At 47.2% G+C, this 14,261-nt stretch overlaps 1 protein-coding gene across 1 annotated transcript in view; it reads left to right on the top strand.

Moving 5' to 3' along the window:
* Window positions 1-898: 898 nt before the first annotated feature.
* Window positions 899-14,261, top strand: part of LOC109479341 (myeloperoxidase-like) — a gene marked incomplete at its 3' end in the record, with an annotated part of 32,367 nt that continues 19,004 nt past the window's right edge. Inside the window, exons 1-2 of the mRNA XM_019781291.1 lie at window positions 899-1,150; window positions 7,009-7,142. Coding sequence (XP_019636850.1) covers window positions 1,140-1,150; window positions 7,009-7,142 — 145 coding nt within the window. The remainder of the gene's footprint in view (window positions 1,151-7,008; window positions 7,143-14,261) is intronic.

Here is a 14,261-nt window from a genome sequence, read left to right as displayed (position 1 = left end):
GCTAGTGAAGATTTACACAACAGTTGCGCCTGACCTTTAGCTAACATTGATCGCTGATAGATAAAACCCGCAAACACAAAAGACGACGTCACGGCCCAGTCACCTGTAGCCGCCCACCTGTCCCCCGGCATGTGCGATGACGTCACATGCAGGAATGCATTTGGGACATTTGAGAACGGCTTGTCATTACTCTTGTGTGGACTTTAGTATACGTTTATTCTCGCCCTTAATACTAACATTACAATCACATAGTTCCTTGGCCTATCTACGCTGTATCTCTAAATTAAATGAATTTTACTTTAAATTGGCCTGGCATTTGTAACTGTAATTTGTAACTCTGGGGTGAAACATACAAGCGATCGACTGTCGTCATGGCCCGGCCTACGCTATTCTCACGGCCCTGGGGAGTCACCCCTGTCTTTTTTGCCTGTCCGACTGTTGTCAATACAAACTCGAGCATGATCAAAAGTGGGAGGGGCACTTATTACAAGTCATCACACGTCCCCTTGGTACTGTAAAAGACCCTGGCCATTCTCTCCTCCCTGGGGCGTCATCCCTGTCCGACTATTGTCAATACAAACTCGAGCATGATCATAATTGGAGAGCGGTGGAGGCCCGGATCGTCGATAGATGACTACAGCGGCGAAGATGATCATGATGATGATGATGATCATAAGTGGGAGGGGCAGTTATTACAAGTCATCGCACGTCGTATTGTAAAAGACCTGGGCCATTCTCTCCTCCCTGGGGCGTCATCCCTGTCCGACTATTGTCAATACAAACTCGAGCATGATCATAATTGGGAGGGACAGTTATCACATCATCAGACACTCCCAGAAATCGTGACATCTGCTCAAGCATGAAGGTGGGAGAAGGGTTTATAAATGACCGCCTCGTGGCAGGGGACAGACAGGTGGACGCAGACAGGTGTCACGGACGAGAGACCGTCACTGCCTCGAATTCGTCCTCTAGGCCCGCATCGTGTCCTGTCGGCAAGTTTTTCGTGTCCCGTCGGCTAGGCATCTTGTCCCGTCGGCTCGACAACGTGTCTTGTCGGCTCGACGTTGTGTCCCGTCGGCTAGGCATCGTCTTTCGTCGGCTCAGCGTCGTCTCCAGTCGGCACCGCTCTCACAGACGTCATGTTAGCAAAGTAAGCTGAACGTTATTTGTCATTTTTCGCACCCTTAATTTAACTTCTGCTACTTTGGCGAGTCAGTCGAAAGTTTCGAAATGTTTGAAACATTTGTGGTTGTTTGAAAGCTAAGTAAGGGTAGGCATGGATGGCTGGTGTCCGGGGTACGTCAGTTAGTGTTTGTCGCATGTTTCAGGGTAAAATGTGGAGACAATTTTGTGGTTGTTTGGGAGGGCCCGCATCGTTGGCTGGTGTTCGAGGATATGTCAGTTAGTGTTTGGCGCGTTTTCGGGGGTAAACTTTGGAGACGAATGTGGTCCAAACTACACAGCATTTTATCCCAACCCTCTACCAACCGTGCCGAATGTTTCCGGAGCGTGTGCCGATCACAGAGAAACAGCAGCCGACCACCAGCCGACCTCCAGCCAACCTCCCGACTCATTACGGAATTCGAAGGCCCCCCAACCTACGCAGAACAGGTTTCCTACCCAGCCCTATAACTTCAGACAGCGCGGCTGCTTATAATGGACCTTTCCTGATCGAACACGTCGAACCCTCCTGTTCTATTTCGGAAACCTCGGTCAAAATAAGCCCGGAAAATCTAATAGCAGCAAAATGACTTGATATCTACTTGATAAATACTCCTTAAGCTTGTTTTGAGTTTGTGACATCGGAGGCAATCTCAAGTTAACGTTTTGTCATTCTTGTATTTGTTTATGAAGCCCTCATTATTGTTTATGTCCACGGTTGCGTGCCTATGTTTCTACTTGTATCACAAAGCCCTTTATAAGTTGCGCCCTTTCTCATGACCACCCAAGCTGTTTTTTTTCTATTTAATTTTTTTCCGTAAACGTACTCTGCCGCGTAACACATGCATCGGCTGTTGTGTCGGCAACTGGGCACTCTTGTCTGCCTACTGGTGATACCGTGTGTCCGGCGTCTGCATTGAGCGAAAATATTTTTCATTAAAACTAACCCCGTCCTCTCTTCGAATAAGTTTTACTCCGTGGATGTGCACTTCAACGAAGATAGCGTAACCCCTTTTTGTTGCTGCTTAGAGAGTTTTTCGCTGCCGAAAACTCGACCCTAAAGTTGAGCGGCAAAACCGACATTCTGGCGGCGGCGGCCTGCGCGGTCCTTCCCGCGCTGATTTTGACCGAGGTGTTCTAAAGAGAACAGGGGGCGGCTCGACCTTGTGTCCCGTCGGCTCAGCATCGTCTTCCGTCGGCTCGGCGTCGTCTCTTGTCGGCACCGCTCTCACAAACGTCATGCTAGCAAAGTAAGCTGAACTTTATTTGTCATTTTATACGCACCCCCAATTTAACTTCTTCTGCTTTGCCGAGTCAGCCGAAAGTTCCAAAATGTTTGAAACATTTGTGGTCATTTGGGAGGGTCACAATGCCGGCGTTGGGTCATGGGAAGCTCTTTTTTTCCTAACGGTTCAATGCAAGGCCTATACGACCACTTCTCGACATTGAACTAGACATATGAGAGAAATATGATGGCTATGTCAAGAGATGGCGGTGAACGTTTGATTTGAAAGCCTGTAGATCGTAGGTTGGTGGGAAACACTTGTCAGGGAGGGAATTCCAAAGCTTGGCCGTACGGGGAAAGAAACTGTGACTTTAAAAGGATTTCGAACAAGGAATTTGGGCGGTGAAGTTGTGTGAGCTAGTGGAGAACCTAGTGAATCGCTTAAAAGTTCTGAGTGTTGGAACTAGTTGGGTGAGTTCTGCAGAGCAATGACCATGAAAATATTTGTAAAAGAGGGATAGAGAGGCAACATTTCGTCTATGGGAAAGGGGATCTAACTTGGAGGCCAGTGGATAGCCTCATTGTGCTTGGATGATATCATTGGGCCCGTTTAGTTTCATGGTTGGCTAGTGTTCGGGGATGCGTCAGTTAGTGTTTGGCGCGTTTACGGGGGTAAAATTTGGAGACAAATGTGCCCCAAACTACACAGCATTTCATCCCAACCCTCTACCAACCGTGCCGAATGCTTCCGGAGCGTGTGCCGATCACAGAGAAACAGCAGCCGACCACCAGCCGACCACCAGCCGACCTCCAGCCAACCTCCCGACTCATTACGGAATTCGAAGGCCCCCCAACCTGAGCAGAACAGGTTTCCTACCCAGCCCTATAACTTCAGACAGCGCGGCTGCTTATAATGGACCTTTCCCGATCGAACACGTCGAACCCTCCTGTTCTATTTCGAACACCTCGGTCAAAATAAGCGCTGGAAATCTAATAGCAGCAAATGAGTTGATAACTACTTGATAAAGACTCCTTGTTTTACCGGTGAAATTGAATTTGTGACATCGGAGGCAATTTCAAGTTAACATTTTGTCATTCTTGTATTTGTTTATTTATTTATGAAGCCCTCATGATTGTTTATGTCCATATTTGCATGTTTATGTTTCTACTTGTATCACAAAGCCCTTTATAAGTTGTGCCCTTCCTCATGACCACCCAAGCTGTTTTTTCTCATTTCGTTTTTTTCCTGGCTTGTATGTAGCTGCGATGCATGCAGGAAATGCCGTGGAAAAACTAACTGTCACAGAGAAACATACTCTGCCTAACACATGCATTGGCTGTTGTGTCAGCAACTGGGCACACTTGTCTGCCTACCGTGTGATGTTATGCGGCGCATCCCGCGTCCGTGTATTGAGCGAAAACATGACATGAGCGGTGACTGTTTGCAAATTGTCTATGTCATGTTTTCATGAGTTACAATGATAATGAATGCCAGGCGTTTATCGCCGTAGGCGATAAACAGTGATATCATAGGTAAGTCCCGCTTTACTTTGTGATACCGATGTTTTCACTCCCACCATCTGTATGAAACTCTTCGTCGAATACGGCAAAGACAATATCCTGTAAACGCTTTGGTAACACATGTTCGGTACGCATGACTTACTCAATAATCCACCGCAGAATCTGTCAAAGTCATCAAATAAGTGCAATAGATACCAGACAGACAAGTCTTATAATCTCCCCCTAAAGCCAAGTGCCAACGGCAACTATTTCCGGACTAGTTTATGTATGATGTATGATCACTTCATTCCGATGCTCCGTGCGGACACGCTCTGTCACGTCACAGGTGAAATCTGCTCACATGTAAACCTTTGGCAGCTCTCCAAGCAGATGTGGGTGGCTCCGGCTTGTTTAGTCCCGTCACGTACAGCCTGGTCATATGACTACACACCAGTAATTGTACATTTTCATCTTGTATTGTATAGACTCTGTTTACCCCCACCAAAAGATCTGCATGCTTGGAGGTTAGTTCTCGCCCCCTCCCGGCCCTTAGTTAGTCTACTCTTTTCCACCGTACCACGGGTATGGCAGGTACACAAATTCGGTTAACAAATTCTAACGATATCATCACGGGGTTGGTGGAAACAAAAAAGTGACCTCCGCATACAACGAAATACTATGATTAGAATTATTCAATAAATTTGTGTACTTGCACATGCTAAAACAGAAGTTTTCGAGAACTGATTTTTTTTGTGGAGGGGGGGGGGGTAAGCCAGAGTCTTCAATTTTCGTTACCTTTTCGTCTTTTTTGTTTGATTTCTAGGACATTGGTATTGTTTTTCAATATTTCTTTCCAACTTGCGGTATATATTTGCTAATTTTGTAACTGTTTTGTACGATTTACAGTATGGTTGAAAACTTTTTTTTGGAAACGGCACAAAATTCATGCACGCGCATATCATCCACGTAATCAAATCAACATGGCCTAATGGAAGCTAAAAATTTGGTGGATTTTGTATTTAAAAAAATTCATGGTATTTTAGAAAGCAACACCTGCTCTTTACACTTTAACACTTTAGTGGACCTAACTGAATTTATCAAGTCCAGCACATACTTTTGCTCCATGGGCCTTCATTACGTAGGTCCCACTTGAAAACCTTCTTTGTAATCCTATCATCAGGCATACCAACAAGCCTGTTCCACAGCGCCACCATCGCCAATTAGATCCTGTCTTGCCAATTGAAATGCCCTGCCACTTTGATACTGTCTACTGTCTTGACAATTAGATACTGTCTTGTCAATTTTAATAATACTTTGCCAATGTGATACTTTCCTGCCAATTTGATACTGCCCTGAAAATTTGATATTGTCTTGCCAATTAGATACTGTTTTGTCAATTTGATCCTGTCTTGTCAATTTGATCCTGTCTTGTCAATTTGATCCTGTCTTGTCAATTTGATCCTGTCTTGCCACTTTGATACTGTCTTGTCAATTTTAATAATACTTTGCCAATTTGATACTTTCCTGCCAATTTGATACTGCCCTGAAAATTTGATATTGTCTTGCCAATTGAAATGCCCTGTCAATTTGATACTGTCTTATCAATTTGATACTGTCTTGTCACTTTTATACTGTCTTGTCAATTTGATACTGTCTTGTAAATTTGATCCTTTCCTGTCAATTTGATACTGCCCTGCCACATTGATACTGTCTTGTCGACTTGATACTGTCTTGCTAATTAGATACTGTTTTGTCAATTTGATACTACTTTGCCAATTTGATACTGTCTTGCCACTTTGATACTGTCTTGTCAATTTGATACTGTCTTGTCAATTTGATACTGTCTTGTCAATTTGATACTGCCCTGCCACATTGATACTGTCTTGTCAATTTGATACTGTCTTGTCAATTTGATACTGTCTTGTCAATTTAATGCTGCCCGGCCAATTTGATCCTTTCTTGTTAATTTGATACTGCCCTGCCACATTGATACTGTCTTGTCGACCTGATACTGTCTTGTCAATTTGATACTGCCCTGCCAATTTGATACTGCCCTGCCACATTGATACTGTCTTGTCAATTTGATACTGTCTTGTCAATTTGATACTGTCTTGTCAATTTAATGCTGCCCGGCCAATTTGATCATTTCTTGTTAATTTGATACTGCCCTGCCACATTGATACTGTCTTATCGACTTGATACTGTCTTGCTAATTAGATACTGTTTTGTCAATTTGATACTACTTTGCCAATTTGATACTGTCTTGCCAATTTGATACAGTCTTGTCAATTTGATACTGTCTTGTCAATTTGATACTGCCCTGCCAATTTGACACTGTCTTGTCAATTCGATCCTTTCTTGTCAATTCGATCCTTTCTTGTCAATTCGATCCTTTCTTGTCAATTTGATTCTGTTTTGCAGCAGCCACTAAAAGATCTGATAGAAGATTACGTTGTGGACTTAAAAGTCTATTTTTTAGTGTACACAGTTCTGTCCCTTTCTTGTCAGGGTATGCGCTTTTGGCACGGTTAAAACAACAACGTGATCACTTCATTCCGATGCTACGTGCGGACACGCTCTGTCATGTCACAGATGAAATCTGCTCACCTGTAAACCTTTGGCAGCTCTCCAAGCAGATGTGGGTGGCTCCGGCTTGTTTAGTCCCGTCACGTACAGGCTTGTCATATGACTAGACGCTAAAAATAACACCAGTAATTGTACATTTTCATCTTGTATTGTATAGTCCTGCACAAAATAGTTCATGCAGACTTTTGATCCACGGGCCTTCATTACGTAGGTCCCACTTGAAAACCTTCTTTGTAATCCTGTCATCAGGCATACCAACAAGCCTGTTCCACAGTGCCACCATCGCTTCCTTCCACCTAACCTTACATGGGACCCAGCCCATGTCACCGTCTATGGCAGAAGTGGGTGCGAAGCGATGAACACCGAGAAAGCAGCGGATGGCTCTATTTTGTATGGCCAAACCTTTGTTTTCATCAACTACAGCATTCATGGAGCCGCATACTGTAATCAGAGGAAGACAGAGTTTAAGGAACAAAAAATAACATCACAGACATACCATTAGACACAACGGTGACGAGGATGTCTTCTGCTTTCAGGTTGATCCCGATGTTCTTCGCCGCGGTTGCCATGGCGCCGCTGGTTGTCATGGTTACCGGTCAGGGCCCTTCGGAAGAAGAACTGCAGCAGGCGATCGCCCAGGCAACAGCAGAAAATGGAGCAGTCTCCGCAGGTGGGTGTTGTAATTAGCACCGTGCTTTATCCAGAAACATGCTCAGGCACGGTCCACGCTTATCCAGAACCGTGCCTGTTGCCAGGGCAAGTACACAGACGAGCTCCTCGGCTCCATGTCCCTAAGTAAATTCTACCATTGGCACCCGCACCTCCATCCATTGTGTTCTATTCTGTCTCTAAGGACAGTCTGACATCCAGGCAGTGGCAAAGCCTTGGCTGGAACCTCCATCAGTCAAAACTGTTTTCTCTTTACCGGTCCAGTAACACATCATAAGTACAAAGTTGTCGAAACTGGGGTCTCATGCTACATCTGTGACTAAGCTTACCCCGTGTGCCTTCCAGGTGATGAACCAGAGGAAAGCCACCTCTCCGGAGCTCTGAACACCCTGGCCAGCGAACATCACCCCACCACAAAGGAAAGGGAGCTTAGCAGGTGTGCCACCGTGTTGGAGAAGGTGGCAAAACACTTCATAGACGGGTAAGACATTATAGTATCTAGAACCATGCCTATCCAGTTCTATGACTGAATGAGTTAGGATCAGGTATGGTTCTGGATAGTCTCTGTGTATCCAAGAACGTACTAGATTTGCCCCAGGCACGGTTCTGGATACGCGTGGACCGTGCTGGTATATGGACGCGTGGACTATCTAGAACCGTTCCCAAGTATGGTTCTGAATACGATAAAGCTTCCGCTCCTATTGAATAAATGAAAAGACAAATGTTCATGATTTATCACGTGACATAGACCTTTCCAAGGATACCACTGCATGCTGGGGAGCGCGGAGCACTATGGGTAGCTCAAAAAGTGAACTCCATTTTTTTCCAAGCGCGTTGAATTAGCTTTTTTTTTAAATAAATCTTTCATTTTCAGTTCCGGTAGACGCTACACTATAGAAGCGCTGTCCGCCATCGACATCCGGAACATGACAAGTGCTTGCAGGGCCTTCTGCATACAGCCGACATGCCCTACACCAGCCGTCCCTGAGTTCCGTTCGGCAAACGGCCGTTGCAACAACCGGAACCACCCCCTGTGGGGAAGTAGTGACCAACCCTTAAGAAGGCTGCTGGAGCCTGAATACGGCGACGGTATGTAGATTTTAGTCCAATTACATCACGCAGAACATCATACCGCTTCTAGCAGACCTTGCACTGGCCGGGCCCCTAGCCTGACTACATCACGCTTCTAGCAGACCTTGTACTGGCCAGGCCCCTAGCCTGACTACATCACGCCTCTAGCAGCACTTCCACTGGTCAGTCCCCTAGCCTGACTACATCACGCGTCTAGCAGCCCTTCCACTGGCCGGGCCCCTAGCCTGACTACATCTAGCAGCCCTCCCAGTGTTCAGGCCCCTAGCCTGACTACATCACGCTTCTAGTACCTCCTCTACTGGGCAGGCCCCTTTATATCTATCGTAAAATATTGGGTTTGTTAAGAAATCCCTTAAGTAGAACCGAATGTTCGGTGATTGGGCCTTTGACTTACCTTGCTCAGGCACGATTCTGTTTAGTCCTTACGTATCCAGACCAGTGCTTGTGATAAAGCTATGTTCTTGGATAAGCCGAGACTATTCAGAGCCGTGCCTGATCCTAAGTTAAACTCATTCTGGCATAGAACTAGACAAACACGGTTCTAGATACAACATCTGCGCTCCTAAAACGTTTACTCTGTTCTGTTAGGCCTGACAACCCCCCGCAGCACTGGGCGTGATGGCGCCCCCCTCCCCAGCGCGCGGCTGGTCAGCACGACCATGCACGAGGACCTGCGGAAATCCAACCCGGTCAACACCTACATGGTCATGCAGTTCGGACAGTTCCTGGACCACGACATCACTCTCACGCCCAACTTCCAGGAAGAAGGTTCGTGAAAACATGAAATGCATCTCTATTAAGTGTTAACTGCTTTTTGCACACACACACACACACACACACACACAAACTAGACCATATGAATTATTCGGATCATCTCCGGTCTCAGAAGCAGGCTTGTCTGAATGGGGCTGGGCATGCCATAACATTAGCATTGAAGTCGGTATCATCCATCAGGTCCCGGTTGAAAGTACAGTGCTCCCTAATTACCTCCCAGGAAAAAGTTGCTCGGCTGAGATGTCCAGTGCTCCCTTATCTTCCATTACGCACCATATTTCACCTCATATGTCTGCTTTCAACCATGCATCTGCAGGTCTCGTCTGTACCTGTGGTACCAATTGCGAACAGGAGGAACGCTGTTTCAACATCAACATCCCCTCAGACGACCTAGACTTCGCAGGGAGGCCCTGCTTGCCGTTCGCTCGCTCCCTATCCGGTCCAAACGAAGGGTGCCGCTTGGGCCGCCGGCAGCAGCTGAACCAAATCACCGCCTTCGTGGACGCCTCCAACGTCTACGGCTCCTCGGACGAAGAGATAGAGGAGCTCAGAGAACACGCTGGTAAGTAATACACGAACTCACGTCGCTGCTTTCTGGTATGATGTTCTCCATCCCTTTAATAGCTGCCGAGTCTCTTTCGTCCTGATCTGTTTTATTTTGTTATTAGCCTCACAGGTCAAGAACAAAAGTGACTCGGTCGCTAAAATAAGGATGGATACCAGGCAATTACAACTAATGACTGACATCACTATCAGTTCCAGAACTGTGTTGTTGTCAAGAACAGTACTTAATACAGATTAATGCTAGCTAGGCCACGGGTCTCGATAGTCCACGGGTATCCAGAACCGTGTCTGGGATAAAAGCTACGTCCTATCCAGAACCATGCCTGATTCTAGCCCTATACCCGCTCTGACATACATGTAGAAGTAGATAGGCACGTTCTAGATATAATAGATAAGCACTGTTGACACTTGATCTCCTTTGTTGCAAAAGGCTCTGCAGGTTCCAATGAAGTTACATGTCCGACGGGCTACCAACGCTTCCAGCAAAACTGCTTTAAGGCCTTCCCCTCACAAAAAGACCGCAGCTGGCTTCTGAAGGCCTGCATGGAAGATGACGGTGTGCTGGCCATGCCGAAAGACGCCGCCACCAACGCGTTCCTGGTCCAGCTGAAGAATGCAGTTCGGAAGGACGTCAACTTCTACATCGGACTGGATGATCAAACCACTGAAGGACAATGGCGCTTTGCTGACGGAACCAGATTGGGTAACAGTTTCAGTAATCACCTGCTTGATTGTTCTTTATTGTTTCAACCTTGCTATTTTCTATTTTTCTATAACTATACTAAAAAGACTGTAGGATGTCAATGACTGGACCTTTCTGCCATTGAGTCCTAATAAGACATCACAAGTATGAAGACAGAGTTAAGGAGACTGTGTGAGAAGGTATGTTGCTCTCGCCACTTCCTGTTGCAAAATTCACGTCTTTTTCACAGGTTCCTACAACAACTGGAACCCAGGGCAACCAAACAATGGAGGGGACTGCGTCGTTTTGCTGCCAGGAGCGGACGGCAAGTGGGACGACAGGGGTTGCTCCACCGGGTATTTCATCTGCCAAGCCCGGGGAATCCCATCTGGTACGTTTCCCCAACTTGTTTAATCCTCTGTAAGTTTTAGTCTATCCAGAACAGTGCCTATCTAGTTCTTTGCCTGAGCGGATGAGGGTTAGGATTAGGCGCGTATCCGATAACACAGATGTGCGCCAGGCACGGTTCTGGGTACGCATGGACTTTATGCAAAAGAGATGAACATTGTGCTTCCGTGTTATGCCAAAAGCATAGACCTTAACTTAAGTCTTGACTATAGCCTATACGATAAAGTACGATGCAGATTATATGTATTATTTCGTTTACTAAATTTCTTGCAGGTGTCAATCTCGCCTTGGGGCGACCCGCAGCCCAGATCAGCACGACTGGGGGAGGCGTGGCCGGACGGGCAGTGGACGGCAACACTGACAGGAACTGGGGTGGAGGGTCCTGCATCCACACTACTAGGCAAAGCAACCCCTGGTGGCGTGTAGACCTGAGAAGGTCACAAGCCATTGACACAGTCGTCGTCTTAACCGGATCCGGAAGCTATTACCAATACCTGAACAACTTCCGGGTTCACGTCGGCGACTCTCCCACCGTGCGGTCCAACCCACAATGCGGCGGGAACCACCCCGTGACATCAGGGCGAAAAAAGATCACAGTGGACTGTGACGGTCGGAGGGGCCGATATGTCGGCATCTCACTCCCTACCACCAACTATCTCATCCTATGTGAGGTTCTGGTCTTTGGAGGTATGTGTTTCCCCGTATGATTGTGCTTAATCTGTTTCTAGATGTTGATGAACTTAGTGGTTCTGTGATTGCCAAATCTGCAAATCACAAATAATGGATTTACCCAAACTTTGCTCATTCCTTTGTCAAGGAATGAGCAATCTCACCATTCCACTGCCTTCTCTCCTAGGAGCACACGGCCTGCTGAAGTCCAGACCGAACCCTGAAGACGCCAACAAGAAGGAGCTCCTGCCCGCCGCCATTGCGGATTCCGAAGTCGGGTGTGCCGAATTTACCGGGAACGAGACGTGCTCGCAGGCTGGGGACGTCCGTGTGAACGAGCAGCCGGGACTGACCTCCATGCACACCGTCTTCCTGCGGGAACACAACAGGATCGCAAGGCAGCTCTCCGAACTCAACCCGCACTGGGACGACGATCGGGTGTTCTTCGAGACCAGGAAGATCGTCGGCGCGCTGATGCAGAAGATCACGTACGGGGAGCACCTTCCTCTCGTTCTCGGTCCGGCCGCCATGACCAAGTTTCACCTGACCCTCCGCCGGAGCGGGTTCTTCTCTGGGTACGACGCGAGCGTGAACCCCACCATCTCTAACGTCTTCGCCACGGCAGCCTACCGGTTTGGCCACAGTCTGGTTAACGAACGTCAGTTCCGCCTTACTCCGGACTTTAACCAGGGAAGCTTATGCCCGATTCAGCTGGCCTTTGCTTTCTTCAATCCATCCCACGTCCTCAACAACGACCTAGGCGGCCCGGACTCCATCCTACGGGGACTGACCGCCCAGCCCCATCAGGATTTCGACCGGTTCATGGTCTCGAGCCTGACGAAGCATCTGTTTGCGGATCCTCCCGGGTCTCTTGGCCTGGACCTGGCGGCGCTGAGCATCCAGCGGGGCAGAGACCACGGGCTGCCCGGCTACAACGCCTGGAGGGTGATGTGTGGCCTGCCCAAAGCCAACAGCTTCGACGAACTGGTGTTTGAAATCCCAGACCGTTACATCCGATTGAGGCTGGAGGATGTTTACAGGTGCGACTTTTAAAACATGTTATTGTAAACGTGCATGTACCCACACATTGTTACACAGGTGTGGAAGAATGCCAGCGGATTCAAAGTATGTGCAGATCTGCAGGAGACTTTGTATGTAAACTGTCTATAAGCATCCTGAAGGGATTGTTGTTTTTGTTATTGTTTGCACGAAGATTTGAGGCAGTACTACTAATTCTGAAGGGAAAGAAGAGAAGGGAAACACACTTTGAATCCTGTAGATATATTGTCACGTCGTGGCTGTTACTTATTTGTACTGTTGCCTGTTTCTCGTTTCGCACAGCCACGTGGACGACATCGACGTGTTCGTGGGGGGTCTTGCCGAGGAGTCCGTGCGGGGCGGTGTCGTCGGTCCAACCTTCGCCTGTCTGATCGGCCTGCAGTTCCAGGCCCTCCGCCAGGGGGACCGCTTCTGGTTCGAGAACCGCGGACAGTTTACAGCAGGTCTGTGGACATGTTGTTAGGAAGGACAGGATAGGATCAACAGAAGTATAGCACTCTCTCTCATCTGTCCCTTAATCCAAACATTTGTCCACTTGGCACCGCAGAAATCTGGCTACCAATTTTCTCCTCCCTTCTCCCTTCTACCAAGAGGCGTGCTCTTCTCTGCCCCAGATGGACTTGACCATGTGGCAGGCGTAGGGAGTTTTATTGTATAGAAGAGTCGGTTAAGTCCTTCCCAAAGGAATAGTGAGTATAAGTGTATACTCACTAATGGAGATCATTCAAATAAACAAATACCAGTAATAAACTTGGTGTTCAATGTTTGTATGTAAGAGAGGAATTTACCACCATATTTTTTCGCTCACTTTAAGTTACCGGAAGACCGGCCTGGCCTACTGGCCAGACAGAGGCCTTCTGTAAGTGGATGCATCTCAGCATGTTGACATTCATTTTCTGTTTCCCTGTTTCTGCAGCCCAACTTGCGGAGATCAGGAAGACCAGTCTGTCACGGATCCTGTGCGACAACACGGACGACACCACACACATGCAGCCGGACGTCTTCAGGCTGCCCACACAGCCTGGGAACGACAGGGTGGCGTGCTCCTCTCTGCCCCAGATGGACCTGACCAAGTGGCAGGCGTAGGGAGTTTTCTTGTGTAGAATAGTCGGTTCAGTCCTTCCCAAAACCTTTATGCATTACTCCAATTAACAACACCGTAAGCAACATGAATTTTCGGCCAAATCCAGCTCTATTACCCGTAAAGATTTTCTTCAGGGTTTCTTTGCTCCACTAGCAAAGAGCCGGTCACTCATTTCCCAGTTGTAAAGGTTGACATCATCTGGCTAAGGTATGAGCTGGTGAAACGCTAGTTTTCCATGTTTTTCATTGCTCAAGATATACACTCTGCTGTATTCAACAACATTAATCCTTAAATTCAAATCATTTTTTTACCATTCCATATATCTTGTTCTCAAGGAACGCATCTCAGTCAGGGGATTACGTGGAAGCCCGCGGCCTTCCGGAGTCGCTGGAGGAAGAGAACGCCGCCATGTCTGGTCGAGAGTTTGAAGGCTACGACACCGACGAAAAACTTGAGCGGTATTAAAGCTAACATAAAAATAGTTCTTATGAAACTAACATCTTCACTATACCGAGATAAGAAGGCAAAAAGAAAACACAAGCAAACATCAATAATAATCAGGTATTACCTAAAGCTTCAGAGGTCGACTCTACTTTGTAAATATTCAGGACAGAACTATGGCATAAGCCATTTAAAAAAAGTAAGCAGTTCGTTGTTACTTATACAGCAGGCGTACAAGGTATGAGATTAATTACGAGTCTTTTTTTTTGTTTACAAGGGTGGCTGAGGAAGCCCGCTCCATCCTTGAGCTGCTGGCTGGCGGGCAAGAGAACATCTACCGAGAGGAG

Source organism: Branchiostoma belcheri, unplaced genomic scaffold, assembly GCF_001625305.1.
Source record: "Branchiostoma belcheri isolate BF01 breed outbred unplaced genomic scaffold, Haploidv18h27 scaffold48, whole genome shotgun sequence".
NCBI classification, from domain to species: Eukaryota; Metazoa; Chordata; class Leptocardii; order Amphioxiformes; family Branchiostomatidae; genus Branchiostoma; species Branchiostoma belcheri.
The sequence above is the reverse complement of the archived record's forward strand: the minus strand, read 5'-3'. Positions and strand labels throughout refer to the sequence as shown.